Source organism: Plecotus auritus (assembly GCF_963455305.1).
Source record: "Plecotus auritus genome assembly, chromosome: 12".
Lineage (NCBI taxonomy): Eukaryota > Metazoa > Chordata > Mammalia > Chiroptera > Vespertilionidae > Plecotus > Plecotus auritus.
In genome coordinates, this window is record NC_137778.1 from 14,505,648 (window position 1) to 14,530,744 (window position 25,097).

Below are 25,097 nucleotides of genomic sequence, written 5' to 3' on the forward strand. Positions count from 1 at the left end.
TTGGTAGTTAGAAGATACTTAATAAGTATTATTTGAATGAATAAATGAATGACTAGTGACTAGCACATAATAAGTACTTAATAAATGTTAGCAGCTATTTTTAATATACTAGTAAATCCCATTAAGTCACTTCATAATACTAAATAAAATACACATACCTTGAATCATTTCACTGATTTTGTTACAGATTCCCACAGCAAAATCCCTTTGGAAAGAGAGAACAGAAAAAAATTTAAAACCAAATAATTAAATTAAGCTTTTCTAAGGACTTAAAAGAAACACAATGCAATCAACACTGGAGAAATGCCAATATGTACTCCAAAATATAACTAATATTTCAAATGTCACGTGCTGGCGGTGGGGTAAGAAATGCAACTGAAACCAAAACTCCAACCGGCAAATGGGGTCATGCTAACACTGTTTTCACTTGGTATTCGAGGAAAGATGCTCTGATTTACAAGTGCTGTTGCAATTTACATCACTGAGTGATACTGGCGGAAAGATTCAAGGTCACTATCTCAGTCTATTATGTTTTAGGATATATTTTAAATTAAGAAAAGCTCTTAATATACAAGCTGATTACATAAGCAATAAAAACTATTTCTAATAGTCTGAATTAAAAAAAAAATAGAAATACCTTAGGAAATATGAATAGGCTGTTACTATAAAAGGCAAACTAACGTTAGCCATGTGTTTTTAGCATTACACATGTGTTAAATATTTTACAGGGTGCTGCTTTTGATTCTATATAATAGAAATATCACAGAATGTTGTAAAAGTATTAATAACATGAATGTAAGATAAAATATAATATGTAAAGAAACATGATAGAGTAATAGGATCAAATCTGGCTTATTTAGCCATAATAAATGATACATAAGACATAAACTACTTCTCCTCTACACTAATTCAATGGATGTCTAAATAAAATATTTCCTGCTATTAAGATATGATGTCATTTTTAATTTCATTCTCACAAGTGAACAGTAGAGTTTTCCAGAGGCTACATAATATATGACATCATCTATTGACAACGAATGGACTGCATGATTGTATATTCATCTGTTTTCTACAATTTTCTCTGGTAGTTTAGTGTATAATTGTGTTTTCTGAAATTAATTGTTTGTTTTCAATTATTCCATTGTGCTCTTACTCTCTTTAACTACATGCATTATATCTGTAACCTTATTATCATTCAGTACATCATAATTCTGAAATCTTGAAGTTTTCCTTATGTCTATGCAGAAACATATCAAGAATTATACTTTGTTGTGCTTTGCAGTAAAATTTTGAAAGGTTTTTCTAAAATTGCTTTTGTCAATAAAAACGTATTTTTAAAAAATAAAATTGCTTTTGTTTTAGAATTTAGAATATTTAATTCTAAAATAAAATTCATTTGCAAATTATTTTTCTTATACTTAAGAGTGAGTTGGCTTGAGAGATTAGAAGACATTTTCTCAACTGAGTGTAACTAAGTTCACCACAGTAGCCACTAGAGGGCACTTCTCTCATTGACCTTGCTCCTCTGGCCCCTGAAGGCAATTGGGCTTGCATGCAACTCCTGTTTTATGACTTGGACTAGCTCTTTAAAAGTATAAAATCTTAACCTTTTTTATAACAAGTCAGATGTGGTTATGGTAGTAGACAGGGGGAGAACAGAATTAAATTCTCAAGGTCTTATTTGGCCAGTTACTCCTATTTATTTAAGATCCAAAATTGGTAAATTGAAATACTAAGATAAAAATACATCAGTATTAGTTGAGATATCTGATCTTCCGCCAGGTCATCTTTCTCTGGAGAAAGAGGTAAACCATAATCTCAAAAAGATACATTTTTTTAATTTCACATACATTTAGATAGGTCCTTTAGGCTTTCTATTGGACTAATTTGGTATTTTTAGTATTACAAATTACAAGTATATACTGAAGCCTGGTATGTTAAAAACTGTTTCTACATAACTGTTAATTTAAATGTTTATTGGTCATCAATTCTTTAAATGAAGAATCTTGCTATTTCTACGTTACTTAGTCTTAATCTTTTCAAAACACAGATCAGAAATTCCACAGCTGATAAAATTACCTTCTGATAACAGAAGGAAAAAAGTGAATAAAAAATGATTCTCATAAATAAAATCTAATCCCTAAATTATAAACTTATCATTTAGAAACTATATTTAAAAAACTACTTTTGGAGTCACTGGAAGTATATATTTAACCTAACATTATAAGGTACTGAGACCTTGATGGTGCTAATCAGGTGTTAACAACTCACTAAATAATACCTCCAATCTTAAAAGCAATTTTTAAAAAGCTCTCCATATCAATAATTTTCTCAATAATAAAAACATTTGCCAATTTTCAAAAGCACCAATAGGAACTGTATTTATTCAGATATTTCTCTTATACCATTACTGCAGTTCCTACTAATTTACAGCAGTAAATTAAATATTATATGCTTTCTATTCTCTACTCTCCTTTTCCGATGAGTAACCTCAAACTTCTAAAGGTTTGAAAAAGCAGCTGAAGAGAATATGCACATACTTAAAAGCTGAAGAAAGAAAATTATTTCAGTTGCCCAAATGTAGCACAAGCTCTTAATAGAAATGCTAATTTTTATTTTAAAAAATAACATTTATTATTCACTTGATTATAAAACCAAAACTCGCTCATGGCAGGATACAGAGAAATTTATAAAAAGGAAAACAAAAATTTAGATACAATCTTACCACCCAGAGACAATGTTTGATATATATCCTTCTAGCTTTTTTCTATTTCATATGTACGTTGTGTTTTATTAAATAAATTTGATATCACATAAGTTATTATATAATGTTTCCAAATACATTTATAAAATAGTTATTAAAAGTTGATGTACTATTCCACTGTACAACCATATTTACCAAACACACTGGTTGAAATTTAGGTTGCTACTAACATTTTATTTGTTATTATAACACTACAGCTAGTATCCTTGCAAATAAATATCAATACACATTGCTGATTTCTTAGGATTAGTTCTAAGTGAATTTTCTAGGTCAAAGGGATATTTGGCAAAATACTTATTATCAAATGCCCTCCAGAAAGCAATGCTACTTTTATCTGTTACTAAAGGGAATAATATACTTTTTGCAGAGAGTAAGTAAACAAGTCAAACACAGTAATAAAACCATGACCAACATTTCACCTCCCCCCCACAAAAAAAATGTTCTGTAAGAACATGACTTGCCAAATAGGTGAAAATTGGTTTCAACTCAAGTTACTACTGTCTTTGTCAAATCGTGTACAGCTCTAATGCCATGATTTGAGAAGACAGTAAGAAAGCAGCAATTTCATATTAGGGCTGTGTGTGTCTAGGGGAGGCTCCTCAAGAAACAAAGCTCTGCTCCCCAGTGAAGCCTTCCTCAACTACTGTGCTGATCCTGTCCTTCTGGAAACTCTTATTTCATTCATAGTTAATGCCAACATTTGTACTTAACTCTTCTGTTCTGTGTATTTAAGTTTTGCTTCCCCAATGTGATCTAAACCCATTGGGAAAACACCCCTTGCCATTTACATTTTTCTGTACTGCTCAGTATTTATAGATATTGCTGAGTTATTCCTTCAAAGCCTCTTTTTGGGAATCCAAATGATTTGTTTGAAAGGCCTATGCTTACTTTGACTGTGCAGAAAAGTTGGCAGCAGCAAAAACAGCAGCTTCAACTTCTACATTATCATGTGAATCCAGACTCTGACGAATACTATGGTGAGCATTCTTCCTCTCAGGAATTATTGATGCCAGACTCCCCAACATCCTACAGAAACAGAGAAACCAGAAAAAATGCAAAAACAATACACTCAAGGTCAGAAGCAAGGCAAAGCTAGATTATCAAAACTAAAGTTTGTAGGTAATTCCATAATCCCAGGTTAATAAAGCATTAACTTTAGGAAACAACCAGTGACTGACATTCTAACCACTTTTCCATATTTCAGTATGTCAGAAAAATTAAATGGGTTATCAAATACAAGCAAAATTTTAAAAAATCATCTTGAAGTACATTCCAGGTATCAAACACAGCCCAGCAAAGAAATTTCTGAATTATTAAAGCATTAACATATCAATTTTCCAATGTTGCATAGAGAAGTCCAATTTAGCAAAGCATTAAGAGTTTAACATTTTTGGTATTAAGTATAGCCAAAAAGTAAAAAAAGCAAGACTTTCCAGTCCCTTTTTTCCACATCAGTAAATATTGGTACCATGATTTTCAAATTCATCCTCAAAATCAAAAGAACAGATGCAGAGAATGCCCCCTGATAGTCATATCAGAATCTGCAAGGGTGAGGAACATATAATTTGAAAAAAAAAAACAGTCCACTCTATAATAAAATTATAAATTCAGAAAAGAAAAAAAAATCTATTATTTGTAACATAAACTACAGAAAGTAAAGCTTGAAAAATCTTTTCAGCAGAAAGGCATGGATTTTAGAAGGCTGTAAAACATTTCAATAAACAAAACAGAGTTCCTACAATGATAACCTTCCTCAAAGTCAATGTCCTAAGTCAGTGGTCGGCAAACTCATTCGTCAACAGAGCCAAATATCAACAGTACAACGATTGAAATTTCTTTTGAGAGCCAAATTTTTTAAACTTAAACTTCTTCTAACGCCACTTCTTCAAAATAGACTCGCCCAGGCCATGGTATTTTGTGGAAGAGCCACACTCTAGGGGGCCAAAGAGCTGCATGTGGCTCGCGAGCTGCAGTTTGCCAACCACTGTCCTAAGTTACCTTGCTACCTGACATATCATCTCCTATTATCGATTGGACACAAGTAGTAGAGTTCTTAGAAATAAGATATTAAAAATGGACTAAATAGGTAATTTAATTTCAATTAGAAAAAAAGTTCTTAAATTTTTTTCAAAATATGTAAATAAAAAGTATTAATCTAATATTTTATACAAGAAAAGATTAAACTAGGCTAATATTGACATATCTTGATTGGCAGTTTGTTACTATGTAATATAAAAGGGCAAAAAATGCATAATCCCATGATACTACTTTCTGAAATATTTCTGGTAATATTATAAATAATTTGTAGCACTACATTTCAAATGCAATGAGTATCTCCCAGCTTCTTCCACCACTTGTTGTAATTTGTAAGTCTAAAGTAACGGGTAAAAAAGAAAACATCTTTAAAATATGAATGACAAAAGCACTTAATTATGAATAAGAGGGAAGAACCAGTTCCAGGTGTGGAAATATGGAAACATAGGGAAGAAATGATATCCTAGACTTCATGGTTGAAAATATGGAAACGTAGGGAACAAGTGATATCCTAGACTTCATGGTTCAAAAGAGCAAGTCAGAAATGAACCCTATAATTTAGAAAAGTGAATTTTAAAAAATCCCATAATTATACAAGTGATTCCATAGACAGCAGAGCTAAAAAGAGAACATGGTTCAAGCTGGATATAAGGCTTATAAATTTTTTTAAAATTCTAATAAAATTAAAAAAAAAATTTTTAGTACCAAGAAACAAAAGGCTGATGAAACTTCAGTGCTTATATCTGGCATTCTCCAAGGAGTTCAAATACAAATTATTGCATGCAAAAATGAGTACATAACTAAGGATGAATAAAGAAAACTAGCACAAAACAGTAAGAAGAAGGTCAAGAAATTCAAAATGAGCTGAAGCTAAGCTACATTCAGAGCCTAGTTATTTGATCAGAACATTTACTTACAGGGGAATGTTTCAAAAATAAGTTAGGTGACAATATACAACCAAAACAAGTATCATAAATGATAAATAAAAGTATTTACAGGTAGGTACAGTTACCATATTTTTGCATTGAGTCTCAGTGGAAAAAACAAAAATAAATTTTTAATAATCAAAATGAAAAAGTAAGTATATTGCCTTTTCTGGTTACATAATTACAACTCAAACAATCTTGTGGTGAATCATTATAGCAATGCAGTATACCGGAGTGTGATGGCTCTTGCTACAGGATCATTACTATGAATCACGGAGAAAATTCTCTTCACAAATTCATCCACATTTAGAATCTTCTCCAAATGCTTTTCACTTTGTTGAGTAACTTTAAGAACACAGAGCCTCAGGAAATTGTTTCTACGAAAAACCAGGGATAAAACAAATTAGGCCACTTTAGGAAAGTAATATTTGATTAGGAATCAAAATTACACCATTAATATAAAATTGTAGCAACAGGCAAATGTTTTTCAATCCTATTATTTGTGTCCTTGTTAAGAGTTAAAATTTAAAGTACTTAAGGTGGGCATTCAGCATAAGCAGTTAGCAATGCCTGCAGTGACACAAGGAGAAGCCTTGAAGCAGAACTGAATCTCATCGTATTATAAACGAGACCAAGAGGTTAGATAATGCCGGTGATCTTGATCCGGCATCTAGAAGGGCTCAGCAATATGGAGAATGGGCTGTGCGTAAATTAAATAAGAGTCCAGAGACAAAACATAATTTTGAAAGGCATATAAGGAGTCAGAGAAGACTTAGCAAAAGGAACTAAGTTCTCCTCGTCTCAGGACCCCTTGCTTTTTATTAACACAAATTTTCCTAAGGTGAGGTGAAGATATACACATCAAAGGGTAGGGTTAGGTACAGAATCCATTGTCAGAATGGGGAATTACCTCCGGCTGTTCAGGTGTTTGGCCATGAGGAGGCAATAACATGTAGATTAAGATGCCCTGAGCTGTCTGGCAGCAAGCAATCATCCTTTTCAGATTTGGGGAAATGCCTTTAGCCATTCCCAGCAGGCAATAACATATGTGACTCAGCCCTTGTTGAGTCCCCAAGTTCCATCAACCTTTCGATGAAACTCTTGCAATTATAACATGCTGGAATTGGCTTCTGGCAGTCAGATGGCCTTCCTCCCCTCTAGAGCTAATTCTACAACATCTTTTCCCCTTCAAGTCTGATTTGGTGTGTGTATAAGCACATGAGAGCTTGGAGAATGGGAGGAAGAAATGGGGGAAAGGCCAGTGGGGAAAAAAAGTAAATGGGTTTTTTAGTCAGTGCTTACATGCTTCAGGCACTTAGTTATCTCACAGTATAAAATAAGCTATTAAATCCAAAACAGCTCAAAACAATCAGTACAAAGCTACAGGTATTTCCAAAACATATACTAATATATCAAGGTTGCCTTAATTTGATTTATCCTATTACACAAAGAAATAAGTACTCTTTAATTTATACTCTTCATTTTTGCTTAAAACACCACTAAATCTCCCACCAAAAGGTATTAGATACTCTGTGTCCATTAAAATGGTAACCAACCATATGAAAGTCCTAAAAGTCAATAAGAATAAAGACCACAATATAAAACAGAGATATGAACAAAGTTCTTTAGGATACCAAGGCTTTCAAAAGACTTACCCAACTCTGAAAACATCAGCTAACTTTAGGAATGCAGAATTGATGAGAATAGGGAATGGATACTTTTGAAAGAGCCTGGGAAAGCGAACAACTGCTTCACATTGTTCACCAAGTTTGCCAGATCTTAGACCTATGAAAAACATAAAAAGAGAACAGCTTACACACTTGTGGCTACAATAAGGCAAAAATAGCAAATACTAACACAATATTACCCAGTAAAGTTATATATGTAGTAAAATAACAATAAATTCTTAACAATTAGGTAAAGTACAACTGTAATTCATTGCCTTTTAAAAAATAAAAATGTTATATAAAATAGTAATTTGGCATATTGTCACTTTGAGGTAAACAAATAATGAAAAATAATTTTTAACAGGAAAAATTGATTATAAATGAGTTAAGAATATTTGGGGCCATAAAGTATATCTCAAAAAATTTAAAAGGACTAAAATCATACCTAATATGTCCTCTGATCATAATAATTAAATCAGAAATCAATAAGAGATTTGATCCAATAGGACTGAGACTTCCCCTAAGCAATGGGAGGTGTGTAGCTATATCCCCATTAGCATCTTCACCAACCAATCAGAGCAGCCCTACTCTGACCAATCAGGACAGTGCCTTTTGGCGCAATTAAATTGTGAGGATTTGGAGTTCTCATTTACATGAGAACAGACCAATCAGGTACTTCTCTATATAAGTACGTCCTGTTCTGGCTTGGGTAGCAGACTTTCCCTTTCCACTGAACGCTGAAAATGCAATTCCCCACCCCCAACAGAGCAGAACTGGTGGGCCACCTTGCCACCTCACCTGAGGGTGACCTTAGCCATGCTGTTCCACAACCATGCTGTCTCATAATTGAGCAGTAACACTATTGAGCTATTCCACGGCTGTACTGTATTACTATTGAGCTGTTTGCACTGAATAACGTTTCCTTCTTCACCACACCCCAAATTGGAGATTCCTGTTGGTTCTGAATTGGCACCAATGATCATCAGTTGGTAAATGCTTACATTAAAAAGAAGAAAGGTCTCAAATCAATGATCTAATAAAGGTGCCAAGATAATTCAATGTGCAAAGGATAATCTTTTTAACAAATAGTTCTGGAACAACTGGATATCTATAAGCAAAAGAAACTCAATCCTTAACTTGTACCATATAAAAAAATAAACTCAAAATGAACCATAGACCTAAATATAAGAGCTAAAATTATAAATAGCATAGAAGAAAATATAAGAGAAATCTTGATGGGCTTGGGTTAGGCAAAGAATTCTTAGAAAAAACACCAAGACACATCATAATTAACAAGGGTTAAAGACAAAGAGAGAAACTTAAACACAGCAAGAGAAAGACAGTTACCTACCAGGGAGCTCCCATAAGACTGTCAGCTGATTTCTCAATAGAAACATTTAAGGCCAGAAGGGATTGGTAAGAAATATTCAAATAGATGAAATGCAAGGACTTACAATCAAGACTACTTTACCCAGCAAGGTTATCATTTGAAGGAGAAATAAAGAGCTTCCCAAACATTAAAAACTGAAGGAGTTTGTTACCACCAAACCAGTATCACAAGGGATGTTAAAGGGCCTGCTTTAATTAGATGAAAAAGAAAAGGAAAAGATAAAAACCAGAGGAACACAGTTAAAAGAATAAAGTGGCAATAAATATGTACCTATCAATAATCACTTTAATCAAAAGACATAGGGTAGATGAATGGATAAGAAAGACCCATATGTATGTGCTGTCTACAAGAGACCTGCCTCAGAATGAAAGATACAGACAAAAGTAAAGGGATGGAAAAAAATACTTCATGCCAGTGGAAATGAAACAAAAACAAAAATTGGGGTAGCAATACTTATATCTGACAAAATAGACTTTAAAACAAAGGCTACAGTAAGAGACAAAGAAGGATACTACATAATGATAAAAGGAGCAATACAACAAGAGGATATAACTCTTGTAAACATTTATGCACCCAACATAGAAGCATCTAAATATGTAAAGCAGTTTTGATGGCAATAAAGAGAGGGACTGACAGTAATACAGTCATAGTAGGGGGTTTTAATAACCCATTAACATCAGTGGATAAATCTTCCAACAGAAAATTTAACAGGGAAATGGTAGCCTTAAATGACACACTAATTGATAACTTTAGAGACTCACCCCAAAGCAGCAGAATACCAGTATACATTTTTTTCAAGTGCATATGGAACATTTTCTTTTTTTTTTTCATTTTTCTTTTTTCCATTGATTTTTAGAGAGTGGAAGGGAGAGGCAAAGACAGAGAGAGAAACATCGAAGTGAGAGAGACACATCGATTGGTTGCCTCTCATATGCACCCCAACCAGGGCCAGGGGGATCAAGCCTGCAACTGACGTATGTGCCCTTGACTGGAATCATATCAATCTTCTCTGACCATAATGGCATGAAACTAGAAATCAACCACAAGAAAAAAACAGGAAAGCACACAGTCATGGATGCTAAATAACATGTTACTAAACAGTGAAAGGGCCCTAGCTGGTTTGGTTCAGTGGCTAGAGCGTCAGCCTGAGGACTAAAGGGTCCCAGGTTCGATCCTGGCCAAGGGCACATGCCCAGGTTGCGGGCTCTATCCCCCCCAGTAGGGGATGTGCAGGAGGCAGCCATTCAATGATTCTCTCTCACCATTGATGTTCCTACCTCTCTCCCTTCCTCTCTGAAATCTATTAAAATAAAATAAACAGTGAAAGGGTTAACAATGAGATCATGGGAAAAATCAAAAGTTATCTTGAAACAAATTAAAATGAGAACATAACCACCCCAAGTTTATGGAACATAGTGAAAGTAGTCCTAAGAGGGAAATTCATAGCATTACAGGACACTTTTGGGAGAAATGAACATAATCACTTACCTAATATCTAAGACTGACACCTGGTTTACGATTAAACACTCAATAGCCATCCATTTATTTCTTACAGATCTGGAAATATTTCTACTTCAACTTTTAGGAGGGAAAATTTACATTATATTTGTTTCTTACAACAATTGCAATTTTTAAAGAATTAAACAATTCTAGATTTCTCATTTCTTTAGAGCCCTATAACAATCTATTTTACACCCCTGTCCTACTATCATTATGGGATGAGCCCACCTGGACCAGAGTGGTAGTAGAAAATACCTTTTTTAAAAAATATATATATATTTTATTGATTTTTTACAGAGAGCAAGGGAGAGGAATAGAGAGTTAGGAACATCGATGAGAGAGAAACATCGATCAGCTGCCTCCTGCACACCCCCTACTAGGGATGTGCCCGCAACCAAGGTACATGCCCTTGACCGAAATTGAACCTGGGACCCGTCAGTCCGCAGGCCGATGCTCTATCCACTGAGTCAAACCGATTAGGGCTGAAAATGTCTTTAGAATTGGTAAGAACATTATATATCTGGACCTGCAACTCTCCCTGGGGAATAAGCAAGGAATTATCAGAATGGGGAGGAAAAGATTATGTAGTTTTTTATTTTTTTAATAAGAAAACATTTATGTGTAAAATCACAGAGGTAGAAGAAATAATTTATAGAAAAAGTGGGCTTAGGAAACAAGGTATAGAGGTGAAGGAAGGTCCTTTGGAGCTTGGGAGTGAGAAAGCTAATAGCAACATGCCTGGGACAGGGATGCGGAAGGGAAAGGGAAAGGGAAAGGCATGCTTCCTGGAAGGAGAGCCAAGGTTGTATAGTTCTTAAAAAACACTTAGTGTTATAACTTTATACTTCGGAAGGGGAAAAGCCCTACAGCTTTGGAAAAAGCAGAGCTCACATTATTTTTTTTTTGTTGTTATTAATCCTCACCTGAGGATATTTTTCCCATTGATTTTGAGAGAGTGGAAGGGAGGGGGAGAGACAGAGAGAGATAAACATCGATGTGAGACACATCAGCTAGGGCTCACATTATTTTTTGACTGGTGGGAATGCACTAAAGATTCTGGGACTCAACCAAAAGAATACTGAATTGGAGTGTTGTGACATTTTTGTTGATCAAAAGGAGTTAAAGGCTTAAATTTCTGAGAAACTCTTTTTTAAAAGTCTGAAAAACTGTCCTAGTTGGTTTAGCTCAGTGGATAGAGCAGCCGGCGGACTGAAGGGCCCTGGGTTGGATTCCCATCAAGGGCACATACCTCAGTTGCAGGCCCAATCGGGGTGCACGTAGGAGGCAACCAATCAATGTATTTCTCTCACATCATCAATGTTTCTCTCTGTCTCTCCCCTGCCCTTTCACTCTCTCTAAAGATCATTGGAAAAATACCTTGGGTGAGGATTACCAACAACAACAAAATGTTTTTTAAAAGCCTGAGAAACTCTTATGTATCTAGACCAACCTACTAAAAATGTTTACAGTTTAAAAAAGAAACACACACTCACAAAGTTAATAGAGTGTCCACATCAGAGATCTGGGAAATGGTTCATAGTGGACTTAGATAACCTTTAGTCCAGTTCTGAATACACTATACATTGACTACAGTTAATTAAGAACTAGAGGCGCACTGGTAGGGTCCCTAGCAGCTGCCAGCTGCTGGTGGGGCCTCCCTCCCTCCCTCTGGCCGGCTATGCCCCCTGGTGGAACTCCCGGAAGAACTCCCGGTTGTGGGGGAAATTTGCATACTTCGCTTTTATTATATAGGAGAGGATTAACTGTGCCAGGCAGATGTGGCTCAGTTGACTTGCAAGCCAGGAGGTAACATTTAGAATCCTGGTCAGGGCACATGCCTGGGTTGTGGGCTCAATCCCGTGTGGGGCGTTCAGGAGGCAGACAATCGATGATTTTCTCTCATCACTGATGTTTCCATCCCTCTCCCCCTCTCCCTCCCTCTCTCTGAAATAAAAATACACAACACATATATATGACAAAATATTTTCCTCATTCAATAAAAATCCTTGAAGTACACTGAAACAAAGGTTTCATTTTAATACCTGAGTTCTATACTGACAAATATCTGGCTTTGTCTTCCATATTCATACCTAAGAAAGAAGACATATCTCTTTTCAGTATTTAATAAAGGCTTCTTTTGCATACCATTATATCACCTAGTATATTTTTGTTCCATAAATACTATTTTATATCGCTTAATATTTATAACAGTCTTGTCAGCTCAATGGTTATGTACCCACTTTGCAGACAAAAAACCGAGGTTCGGTGGTTAGATGACTTGTCCCATGATAATAAATTAGTGAAATTGCAATTCAACTCAATCTAACTTCAAAGCTCGTACTACACCAAATGCCCACTCCCCGTCCTCGAAAGGAAACAGAACTCCACGAATTATCTGCAGAGAAGGAGCAGGGGATGGTTTTCGGATGGTCTCCGCCGTATTTAACCTGTCCAGTAACCTGCAAGTAACAGTTACAGAACTCCCAAATAAAGCTCTATAAAGTCGGTGCACAATTATTATTCATTTTGGTGAAAACCTGTTCTCAACTGAACGTTCTAATAATTTTTCAATTAAAAAAGAAAACACTGCTTGGAAAATCGGGGTACTATGCCCCCAAGTGGTCAAAAACAAGCCCATCACCAGAGCTCGCTACTAGTTCGATTTCTCCAAGGCCAATCCAGCATCGCGGCAATTTCCCTGCAATCTTCCAGATTCACCGAAAGCACAGGCGTCCGCCCCCCGCCTAGGGAAGCTACGCGCATGCCCGAGGCTATCACCGCCTGGTGGCGCCACTTCCCCCACATCCATCACACCCCTCAGCCCGCTCTTTTGAATACCTTTGTCTAATTCCATAAGGGCAGAGTTAGCATCCAGCTCCTGTTCACCATAGCCGGCATCTGCCAAGAAAGACTTGGTTGAATTTGACGCCATGGCCCCAACAGTTATTGGACTATCCTTGAATTCAGAAATATTGCAAACTCTGCCCCATCACCGCCATCTTCTTCCACCACCTTCTCGCGGATTTTTCCTCCGCGCTCTGTCAAATACTGGTACGCATGCGTCCTGGTCACCACGCAGTTCGCCAGCACCTCAGCGCCGCCCCGCGCAGGCGCCCTGGGAGCTCCAGAACTCCAGGTTCCCGCGGCTGGGAGAAAAGGAGGCGGGGATTCGTAGAGGGAAGTGAATCGACGGCGCCCGGACGCCGCGGTGAGAGCCAATCAGAGGGCGTGACGTCAGTTTGGCGGGGAGTTTGGTGGCCGGGGCTTACAGTGGCGGGAGTTGGAGGCTATAACTAGTCCTCTTCTGAAGGACCCAAGTTGCGACTTCTGTTGAATCGGTGGCATCTCGACGACTTTCCTCTCAGTTGTGCCTTTCCCCCCGGCCCAGATGCTCTTCAATTCGGTGCTCCGACAGCCCCAGTTTGGCGTCCCGAGAAATGGTGAGTAACGGCCCTAACCGCTGCATGTTGCTGGCGGGATTCGCCTCCCCCGAAACCACACCTCGGACCAAGGCCGAATCCAGTTGTTTCCCAGCTCCAGCCTCGAGTTCTCTGACGACCAGACGGCTGAAGAGAGCTGCGCTTTCATGCCCTCGGGACACTTTTAATCGTAGTCTCCATTTTTAAAACTAACATGTAGGCTGACGGAGGGAGAGAAGTTAACTTAAATGGCCTCCTTTACGGCTTATGCCTATATTACACTTTTAGTGGAAAACGCGTGCATTTGTGTGTGCGTGCGTGTCTGTGTGTTTCTCGTCAGCTATGTGAGATCGAGGAGACTCGTATGCACTGATTAATTTGTTGTAGAATCTTAGTGAGCCCTAATATTTATTATAGCACATCAGCGAATCTGACCCGCTGTTAAGGAACTCAGTCAAGCAGGGAAGACGGCACATCTGCTTCTAGCATGGTCAAGAAAGCTTTTTTCCTCCCTGATTACTTCATATGCATAAACATTTGAAATTATAGAGTGAAAAATGCCCATAACCACACACCCCAGAGATGACCACTATTAAATAGATTGAAGTATATTTTTCCAAAATGTTTTTCAATGCCAGAGGTAGTATGTATTGTTATTTACAGAAATGATACCAAAATTTTTTGTTTTGTTTTTCACGCTAACGGTGTAACTTGGGACTATTTCTATATTAGTATGTAGACATCTAACTTATTCTCTATAGTTCTTGAGGTTCCTTAGGTTAAAACTTGGGCAATAAGAATTTTGAGCCTAGGTTTGAGTGTCATCGACCTGAAACTTTCTGATAAGGAAGTTACTGCTGGGACTAAGCTTGGATAGAAATGAAGGATAGGTCTTCTTTCTCTTTAAAACCACGTGGAGGGGGGAAAAAAAGAAAAGAATTTGAGAGGGGAACTTTTTATATTTAAGGCATAGGTCTAGGACAATGATTTTCAACCGGTGTGCTGCAAGAAAAAATAAAAATTTAAAACATGCAGTACCTGACTATTTAGTCAGGGCACTGACTTCTTTCCCCTTAGATTGTCAAATAAGGAAATGACAACAGCCAACACAACAATAGCCGTCCGGTGTGAACGAATCAAAATTATACTTTTTTATTTTTTGTCAGATTGGCAAAAAATACATATTTTGGTGTGCTTCGGAAACTTTCTGATAAGGATGTTACTATCGACTAAGCTTGGATAGAAATGAAATTTCATTCCTTTAAAGAAGGGTAAATCTTCTTTCTCTTTAAAACCACGTGGGGGGAAAAATCACGTGGAAAACAAAAAGAAGAGAATCTGAGAAGGGAACTTTTTACATTTAAGGCATAGGTCTAGGATAACAATTTTCAACCGGTGTGCTGCAAAAAATAAAATTTAAAACATGCAATACCTGACTATTTAGTCAGGGCACTGACCTCTTTCCCCTTAGATTGTCAAATAAGAAAATGACAACAGCCAACACAACAATAGCCGTCCGGTGTGAACAGATCAAAATTATACCATTTTATTTTTTGTCAGATAGGCAAAATATATATATATATATATATTGGTGTGCTGTGGAATTTTAGAAATTAGTTTATGTGTGCCATGAGATGAAAAAGGTTGAAAATTGCTGGTCTTTTAGGAAAAGGGTCTTGAGAAGGAGACTGAGTAGTCCCTCAACTTTCTGCACCAACTAAAACTTTGTATCATCCTGACCTACTTCCTTCTTGCATAATATTTTAAATCATACTTTAAATACCCCCTCTTTCTGTCTATCCAGGGACCTTGCTTGAGTAACTTCTCTATCTGTCATGAGTGTCAATAACACAGTGGTTAAGAGCTTTGGCTTTGGAGATAAAATGCCTGTGTTTTTCATTGTTGTTTTTTAATGCCTGAGTTTTAAATCCAGTTCCACTCTTATCTGTGTAACCCGAGGCAAACTCTAGCCTTGATTTTGTAACACATTTTCTCCTAATTCTCCAATTTATCCTCTATATCTTCTGGTCTCATAAATTCTCATTCATTGTTGTGTTAGGCTTTGAAATTCATTCATCCTTATATGTTATGCACTGAACATGATAGGACCATTTTCTCTTTTCCCCTTCCTGTCAGTGTTCCATCCCAGGTCCTCTATCTCCTGTCTACTCCCATTGATGATCATAGCCTTCACCAGGGCTTCTTCCACTGCCACCTGCAACCTTCCTTTCCCAAGACTGTCATATAAAAGTTGTATGAGTATCTTTACCCAGATGGTCAGTGCCACAGGCATCTCAAACTCAAATACCTAAACTGAACTGACTTTTCCCCTAAACCTGCTATATTACCTATTTTGGCAGTAGTTCCATTATTTTAAACTAGTCTACCCAGCCAGAAACCCGAGAGTTAATCAAAATTTCTCCATTTTCCTCAAGATACACATCCAGAAAATTTCCTTATAATCTCTTGACTCTGACCTCTCTTTCCCCACTGATTTTGCCTCTTCACCTCTTGGATCTGTTCTATGTTTACCATTCCATTTCCTTAGTTTGGGCCCTGATACTTTCTGGTCTGGATTATAACAGGTCTCCCAAGTGGCCTCTCTAGTTTATTCTCCACATTGTTGCCAATGATATTTCTAAAATGGAAATCTGATTACTCTTCTGTGTATTTTTAAATTGGTACCTAAAAGTTTTTATCCTAAGTTAAAACAAATATAAAGGATTTAATTTCTGGCCATATTATAAATATTGACATTTTAAAATAAAAATAGTATATTACTCTTTAAACATGTATCTAATAGAATGTAAATTCTATAGTTATTTGATAACTGCAAAAATAATTTTTTTAAATATGAACTATTTTAACTTAGATACTCTATATAGTTGCTTTTCTCCCTTGAACTTATTTCCACTTTATTTCTCCCATAGAATTTACCCTAATGTAATTTTAAGCTTAAAAATTTGATTGATCACCCTATCATATTTCTCTTTGTAAAAAAATACATTTGAATTGATATCTGTGATTGTAAGGCTCTGTGTGTTAAAAGTTCATCTGGATTGACTTACCATTGCAACTATTAGTATGCAATTAATCAAAACTATTTTTAATTTTGATAAGCAAAAAGTTAAAATTTTATTGGAAGTATATTTTTTCAAGCAATGGATTTGTGTGTTCATGATGCCTTTACTAAAGGGAGTATCTGGTTGTCTCTCATTGGGATCCCAGAAGTTTTTATACCTTGGGGTACCACAAGGTGTAAAATTGGGGCATGGAAATGCCTTTCTTTTGAAAGTGGAAGACAGTGATGAAGGGAGAGGAGAAAAAAGCCTCAACCTTTTCAGACAATCATTTTTAGAAATGTTTATACATGGAATTTGAGCATCAGGAAATTGATTCTCTGAAAACTCATGTCCTCAGATACTCCTTGAAAAATCTGCATGTAATTTTAAGTTGTACATTGGATAAGTGATAGGCTTTTCAAATGAGTGTTGTGGGGGAAAGCATTACAAGTTCATGTTGGGAACAGCACAGCACACTAATCCAAAAGTAGTTAAAGGGTCTGGTCCAAGAAATGGAGGGGACTAGTTACTAAGTCATGTTAGGCCATTTGTTAATATTTGGATATTAGTCTGTAGGTTATGAGGCAGAGTTGACAGGAGTCAATGTTTAATTGTAAAGAATTTGATCTCCATAGCATACATATTATCTTCACCTAAATTATTCAAGATTCAGTTCTTTTGAATTAGTGTGAAGTCATTAGTTTTTTTAAAAATCCTAAACCACAAGTGTGCATTTCTATAACTTTTTTAAAAAGTATATTTTTATTGATTTTTAAAAAAATAATTCTTTATTGTTGAAAGTATTACACATGTCTCCTTTTTTTCCCCCATTGATCCCCTCCAGCCCACAACACCCACCCCAGGCCTTCAGTACCTATTGTCTGTGTCCATGGGTTATGCATATATGCATACAAGGTCTTTGGTTGATTACCTCCCACCCACCCATCTTCCCCTATCTTCCCTCTGAGATTCTGAACTCTATTCCATGTTTCCATGTCTGAATCCACTCCGTTCATCAGTTATTTTGTTACTTACACTGAGTGGCCAGATTATTATGATCTCTGAACGCATAATAATCTGGCCACTCAGTGTGTATCCTATATAATAAAAGGCTAACATGCAAATTGTCCCCTCGACCAGGAATTCAACCTGCAGGCAGGCCGGCCAACTGCCCATGTCCCTTCCCTCTGGCCAGGCTGGCCGGACCCCACCCATGCCCCAATTCATGCACCGGGACACACACACACACACACACACACACACACACTCTGAGTGGCCAGATTATTATGCGTTCAGAGATCATAATAATCTGGCCACTCAGTGTAGATTCCACATATGATTGCGATTATGTGATACTTGTCTTTCTCTGACTGACTTATTTCACTTAGTATGATACTCTCCAGATCCCTCCATGCTGTCTCAAAGGGTAAGAGATTCTTCTTTTTTACTGCTGTATAGTATATATTTTTATTGATTTCAGAGAGGAAGGGAGAGGGAGAGAGAGACATCAATGATCAGAATCATTGATCAGTTGCCTCCTGCACGCCTCTACTGGGGATTGAGCCCACAACCTGGGCATGTACCCTTGACCAGAATCAAACCTGGGACTTTTCCATCCACAGGCTGATTGATGCTCTATCCAGCTAGGGACATTCTTTTGTTTTTAAATTCTTTCTGTGGATGGATTTTTTTTAACTCTACAACATAATAATTATTGTATTCTTTTGGTCGTCTTTAATGGCTAATTTATAATGATATCTGACCTTGAGATAAAATCCTCAGGAATAATTACTAAATCTGGATTGAATTTGTCTCCTTTCTTCTGATTCCTTTAGGTTATCTCTATGAACATGAGGTTATGTCAGGCTAAGCTGTCTTCTCCAGTTTTGTTTTTTAATGAAAAGTGAGAATTGAAAGTATCCTAAAATGTGAGAGTTTGTTAATTATTTAGACAGCTCCCAATACTAGTAGAGTATAATTTCATTGTTTCCTCCTATATTTAATAAACATCTGATTTTCAATAACTATATTGAATCAATGTTCCTTTTATATATACTCGTATTTAAAATGTTTTGACCCACATATAAAAATGATAGATCTTTGAAGATGTTTTACTTTTTAGACCATAGTGCACATTACGTTTCTGACCCAAGCAGAGTAAACTCTCCCTCCACCCTGAAATTCTTCCCCTATCTTGTATATTCAATGAAAACATAATCGTCTTTCAAGATTTGTGTTTGATTTTACCTCCTCTAAAAAGACTTCCCTGACCCTCCTGCTACGCCAGGACTAACTGCTTGTACTCTAGGGGTAGGTACATAATGCTTTACTTTAAAATTACTTTAATATACTTCAAGATATTATGACTTGAATTTCAGCACTGGAAAGGAAAAAGGAAGTGAAATTAATAATCAACTTGTGAATATGTTAGTGGCTACAGTAGACACATTTGACATAAAATATTTCCTTTAATTCTATGACCATTAGATTATGTATGATGTTGCTTGTAACTTAGGAGTTTACAGTAATGTTGCATTAGAACCTCTAAAAACAGTCTCCAGAGGGTTGGAGAAGATCTTTTTTAATGTGTAAAGGCCACTTGTTTTTTTGCAACCTTAAATGTACTATCAAGAGTCTCTATTTAGATGGTAAGCCAAAAGGCTATACCTTACCAGAATTTGGGAGTGCTCATTCATTCTTTCTTAGGAAAATACCAAAAACTGTATTATAGAGGATTATAGATAGTGACTGGTTCTATATTAGGTATAGAAAACTTTTTATTTATTTATTTTTAATTATTTATTTATTTTTGGTTGATCCTCACCTGAGAATATTTTTCCATTGATTTTGAGAGAGAGAGAGAAAGAGACATTGATGTGAGAGAGACGTCGATTGGTTGCCTCCTGCACATACCCTGACCAGGGCCAGGGATCCTGCAACCAAGGCAGGTGCCCTTGACTGGACTAGAATCTGGGACCCTTCAGTCCATGGGCTGATGTTCTAGCCACTGAGCCGGCTAAGGTTTTTTTAAAACAAATAATTATCTCTGTATTTGTTAAAAGTACTAAAATGTTATGATAAATTGGATTTCTATAAGGAATTGTATCTTATTTTAGGATGGTCTTCACAATACCCTCTACAGTCCCTTCTAACTGGTTATCAATGCAACTCTAATGATGAGCACACTTCTTACGGAGAAACAGGAGTCCCAGTTCCTCCTTTTGGATGCACTTTCTCTTCTGGTAAGAAAATTACTATCTAGCTAGGCTTGGTAAAAAATTGTCTATTTCACACTTAGAGGAAAAATATACAGAGATGTCTCCCTTTCAAAAAAAAAGTAAGATAGGTGATAGAGTTGTTCTAAGACTGTTCTTCCTGATTCATGAAATAGACTTTCCTTAATCTCTATGCATAATTATATATATCCTCTAAAGCATAGGACCATATAGCACTTTAAAAAACTGATATAGGGAAAGGGTTGCAAAGGTTCAGCCATCATGAAAACTGTTTTGATCTGATTGAATTTATCTTTTCTGGAATGCCTTGGGGAACAAAAGAACAGAAATAGAAATACTTGTTACCACTGTTAATATTCTAAAACAGGAAAAGTAAAAGGTTGTGAAAAGGGGATTTTAAACTAACTCAGCCTGCTGGTGGCCTACATCATATACCTTTATTAGCCATTGACCAGTACCACTCTTGTTTTGTTTGAGTACCACTCTTTATTCACCCCTTTTTTAAATAAGAAGTTATCTGAAGATAATTTTGGTAGTTTTAAGTCATTTACTGAATTAGAAAAATGGGAAATTTTAAGTAATTTTTAATTCAAATTACCTCTGGAACATATCAGATGCCATTTGGGTAGAATCATCTTTCCTCTTTTCTAACAGATTCTTTGTGTTTATCCAGCAGCTTTCAATTAATCTTTATTATATATAAGTTATATATACATATATATATATATATAACATTATAATAAGTTGTAAAATTAATATTACTCTTTATACATTCTATTCTTTATTTCTTATTAGCTCCAAATATGAAGCATATACTAGCAGTTGCCAATGAAGAAGGCTTCGTTAGATTATATAACACAGAATCACAAACTTATAGAAAGAAGTGTGTTAAAGGTAAGTCTAGGTCTAAGATTTTTGTTTTACCATTTTAAATTCATACAGCCTCAAGTAAATTATTATTTGACTACATTTTCCCAATTATATTCACTTCTGATTAAGTCTGTTTAAGGACCAGGCTATTTTTTTCAGTAAATGTTAATTATGGCATGACTTTACTGAAAATTAAGAAAAATACATTTTAGGTTCTTTTAAAAAGGTTCAATCTTTTACACTTAATATCATTGGGAGAAACATTGTTTTAAAATACTTATATTGACCAAGCATCTTTCATATATAAGACTAAGTTCTATTGACCTTAAGAAGCTGATAATTTGGAACTAATAAGTCATCTGTTGAAATAACTAAAACAAAGACTGTAAATGATATAGACATACAAAGAAAGTACTATAGAAGTCAAAGAGCAAGTCCTCATGTGCTAAAGAAGGGGAGGAAAATTTTTTTTGAAGGATAGGACATTTGAATTGGGCTGGTATTTAGACCAATGGCAATAGAATAGGATGCTCCCAGTGGAGGGAAAAGCATTAGCAAAGACCTAGAAATAAGAAAGAATAGGATATAATAAGGAAATAGGGTGTAATTCGTTTTCATTTGAATCTGGTATGTAGGGAACAGTGAAAGATAAATCTTGTGATAAAGGACAAAGCCTACAGAATCTTGAGGTGTCAAACTAAAGTACTTTAGACTCCAGAGAGCAGGATGAAGATTTTTGAAATGGAAAATGTTTCAGAAAGATTTCATTTTAGAGAATATATTACTGGTCACCTCATGGAAAGGAATTTGATATCAAATGTTAGTTCTATGTGGTAATGGTGGGGATGTTTTGTATTATATCACTCTTTAAATCTTCCTTCTCCATTGTAATGCTCTTTGGCCAATGGACCTTACGGTGCTGATCACTGATTTTTTCACTACAGCTTTCAAGGTATTTAAATTGCTATTGATATGACTACCCTGGGACATAGTTGACATTTCACATTCATCATTTTCTTTATTTAGAATGGATGGCTCACTGGAATGCTGTCTTTGACCTGGCCTGGGTCCCAGGTGAATTTAAACTTGTAAGTGGTTTTCATTTTATTTGGGTGTGAGTAGATAATGGTTAACGGTTGCTTTATTCAATTGTGATAACATTTTTTAAAGGTTACAGCAGCAGGTGATCAATCGGCCAAATTTTGGGATGTAAAAGCTGGTGAGCTGCTTGGGACATGCAAAGGTCATCAATGCAGCCTCAAGTCAGTTGCCTTTTCTAAGTTTGAGAAAGGTAGGTTTGTACCTGTCTTCTTTCATCTCCTCAACCTCCTTTATAATGGGGTAATAAGAAACTATAATAGTTTCCTCATTTTCTGCTATCAAAGTTGCTGTTTTATGTATATAGATGATTGAGATTCTAATATGACTGAAAACCTAAATGAAATTAAGTTGGGTTTTGGTCTTATTCTTATGGACATTATCTCCAGCTTGTCCCTGAAAGTCAAACATCGTCAGGTAATTTTTTTTCTATAACCTTGCCCATAAGGTAAGGATTTGTTAATAGCTACTATACCTCTATTCAATTCTGAGTGTCCTTTAAAGTCTAAACCCTGTACTGGCCACTGATTAATGATTTGTCTATTCTGCACATTCATATAAATAGATATGTGGTCTTTTGTGACTGGCTTCTTTCACTTGGTGTAATGTTTAATCTTATTTTCTTTACCTCAAGTTGAATGACTTCTATTGCTCTAGCTTCAAGTTCACTGACTTTTTCTCTGTTCTCTTCATTCTGCTCTTGAAGTTATCCAGTGAATTTTGTCATTTCAGAAATTGTTCTAAATTTTTCTTTTTTATAAGCTCTCTCTGCTGAGATTTTTCATCTTTTCCATGTAAATGTCTACTTCTTTACTTCATTTGACATAGTTATATTTGCTTTACAATCTTAACTGGTAAAGCAACATGTGAGTTATATCAAGGTTGGCCTCTGTTGATTTCTTTTCCCATGAGGTTGACTCGTTTTCCAAACTCTTTATATGTCAGATAATTTAGTTATGTCCTGGGCATTGTGAATGGTATGTTGGATTCTGAATTCTGTTATATTGCTTAGGGAAGAGTTGATGTGTTTGTTCTAATGGGCGATTAATTGAGTAAGACTCAAGTTGCAGGCTATCAAACCTGCAACAGGGCATTGGGTTCTATCTCAATTCTGTTCAGCAATTTAAGTCTTAGTTGCAAGCTGCTTTAAGTTTTCCCCTTCATAGATGGTTCAGGGGTCAGCCAGAAACTTATCCTGAGTTAAACACAGAATCAGGCCTTCCCTTTCTCTGGCTTTCTCTAGGGTTTCCCCTTCCCTCTGGCAGCTCTTGTTGCTCAACTTCTCCTTTTCTAGTTTATCTGGCTTGGAAGATGGCAGGTTCTTCTATTGGCATTTTAGTTGCTTGCCCACTGGCTGCCCTCAAGGTAAAACCACAAAAGACCAGTAACTTAGCCCAAGCCAATCACTTGCTTCAGTTATTGGCTCTCCAAAAATTGCATGTTTTTGTTCAGTCTCTATAGAGCCCTCAGGTCATTTTTTATATTTTTTTTCCAGAGTTTAAAAGCTAATGCAAGTGGATTGGTTTGGTAAGTGTCCACTCTTCCATACAGAAGCAGAGTTGTTTTGGCTTAATTTTAAAGAATAGTACATTGCAGATAAATTGAAGTTCCCCGATGTTTTCTTCTCTAATCCCATTGCCCTCCTTCCAACCCCCAGAGGCAACCCCTTTCACAAATTGTGTTTGGATCTGTTCCATGGGTTTCTACTGAGACAGTACAACTTGGAGGTTTGGAGTATGGGCTCTGGATTCATACTGTCAAGAATACCTTTACAAATTACTCATTCTCTCTGTGCCTTAGTTTTCTCATTTTCCCAGTAAAATGGGAATAATAATACCCACTAATAGGATTAATACCAAGGATTGAGATAATTTATATAAAGCACTTAGGGTAGTGTATAGCACTTAGTAAGCACTCAATATATTTTGGTTATTGCTTGTTTATCATTCTTACTATAACTTTACCATATATACAGTGTTTTATGTGGTTTAAGAAAATTTACACGGGGATTATTCTGTTGAGTTTTTGTTTAATATTTAACATGTATTTTGAGTTTTTTTGTAATTCTTTACCTTCACAACTTTGTTTTCTCTTACTTGTTGTTGAACCATATATTTTTAATTTTTAATCTCCAGCGCCAATAATAGAACCTAGCATATAATACTCTAGGAAACTTAAGTTGAAATGTATATGTCATTGACCAGTTTTTTAAATTTCTTGATAAACTATTTCCCCACAGCTGTCTTCTGTACAGGTGGAAGAGATGGCAACATTATGGTCTGGGACACCAGATGTAATAAAAAAGGTAGTCTAGTTTCATTTTAATTTTGATAAATGTGGCCTGCCCATACTTATTTTTAATGAAAGGTTTATTGAATTCATCTGATAACCACTAGGGGGCACATGTTCACAATCCTTTATTTCTGCTTACTGTGCTAATGCTCGCGATCTTAGTGATTGTTGCAAGTATTACCCTCTGTATTTACCTCATATTGTCTTCTGAACTATATTGTTTATCTAAATAATTGATGGAATTGAAATTATTAATTCATGGACTCATTGGTAAATGATCTTTTATAATTTTTTTGGCTTTAAAGAATTAGGTTAGGTTAAATATAATTATGCTCACCTTGTCCATTGATGCCATTAAGCAGAAACTAATGATCATCTTTTTAAAAAAAATTATTTTTAACAGACTATTTTATAGAGCAGTTTTAGTTATATAGCAAAATTGAGCGGGAAGTATAGAGCATTCTCTCTGTACTGATATACCCCATCTCACACAGTCTCTTCCACTATCAACATCCACACCAGAGTTAAACATTTATTACAACTGATGAACCTACATGGATGCATCACTATCATTCAAGGTCTATCTATACTTTACACTAGGGTTCACTCTTAGTATTTATATTCTGTTGGTTTCAACAAGTATAAAATGACATGTATCTACTATTAGAGTATCATACAGGATAGTTCACTGCTCTAAAAATACTCTCTACTCCACCCATTAATCCTACCCTCCCCCAATCCTGGCAACCACTCACCTTTTTATTGTCTCCATGGCTTTGCCTTTCCCAGAATATCATAAATACAGTATGTAGCCTTTTCACATTGGCTTTTCTTAATTA

The 25,097-nt window shown here is 35.9% G+C and overlaps 2 protein-coding genes across 3 annotated transcripts in view; one reads left to right on the forward strand and one right to left on the reverse strand.

The window, feature by feature from the left end:
• Positions 1 to 13,363, reverse strand: part of INTS7 (integrator complex subunit 7) — a 55,122-nt gene extending 41,759 nt beyond the window's left edge. The window contains exons 1-5 of the mRNA XM_080648036.1: positions 13,120 to 13,363; positions 7,380 to 7,509; positions 5,955 to 6,101; positions 3,653 to 3,790; positions 159 to 205 (exon numbers count right to left, since the gene is read on the reverse strand). Coding sequence (XP_080504162.1) covers positions 159 to 205; positions 3,653 to 3,790; positions 5,955 to 6,101; positions 7,380 to 7,509; positions 13,120 to 13,213 — 556 coding nt within the window. The 5' untranslated portion in view covers positions 13,214 to 13,363. The remainder of the gene's footprint in view (positions 1 to 158; positions 206 to 3,652; positions 3,791 to 5,954; positions 6,102 to 7,379; positions 7,510 to 13,119) is intronic.
• A 306-nt stretch (positions 13,364 to 13,669) lies between these two features.
• DTL (denticleless E3 ubiquitin protein ligase homolog) overlaps positions 13,670 to 25,097 on the forward strand; it is a gene marked incomplete at its 5' end in the record, with an annotated part of 41,216 nt that continues 29,788 nt past the window's right edge. Inside the window, 6 exons of one of the 2 annotated variants that reach the window (XM_080648064.1) lie at positions 13,670 to 13,721; positions 19,879 to 20,004; positions 20,794 to 20,892; positions 21,895 to 21,956; positions 22,039 to 22,159; positions 24,206 to 24,271. In XM_080648064.1, coding sequence (XP_080504190.1) covers positions 13,670 to 13,721; positions 19,879 to 20,004; positions 20,794 to 20,892; positions 21,895 to 21,956; positions 22,039 to 22,159; positions 24,206 to 24,271 — 526 coding nt within the window. The remainder of the gene's footprint in view (positions 13,722 to 19,878; positions 20,005 to 20,793; positions 20,893 to 21,894; positions 21,957 to 22,038; positions 22,160 to 24,205; positions 24,272 to 25,097) is intronic. The other variant, XM_080648065.1, reaches the window with a different exon arrangement.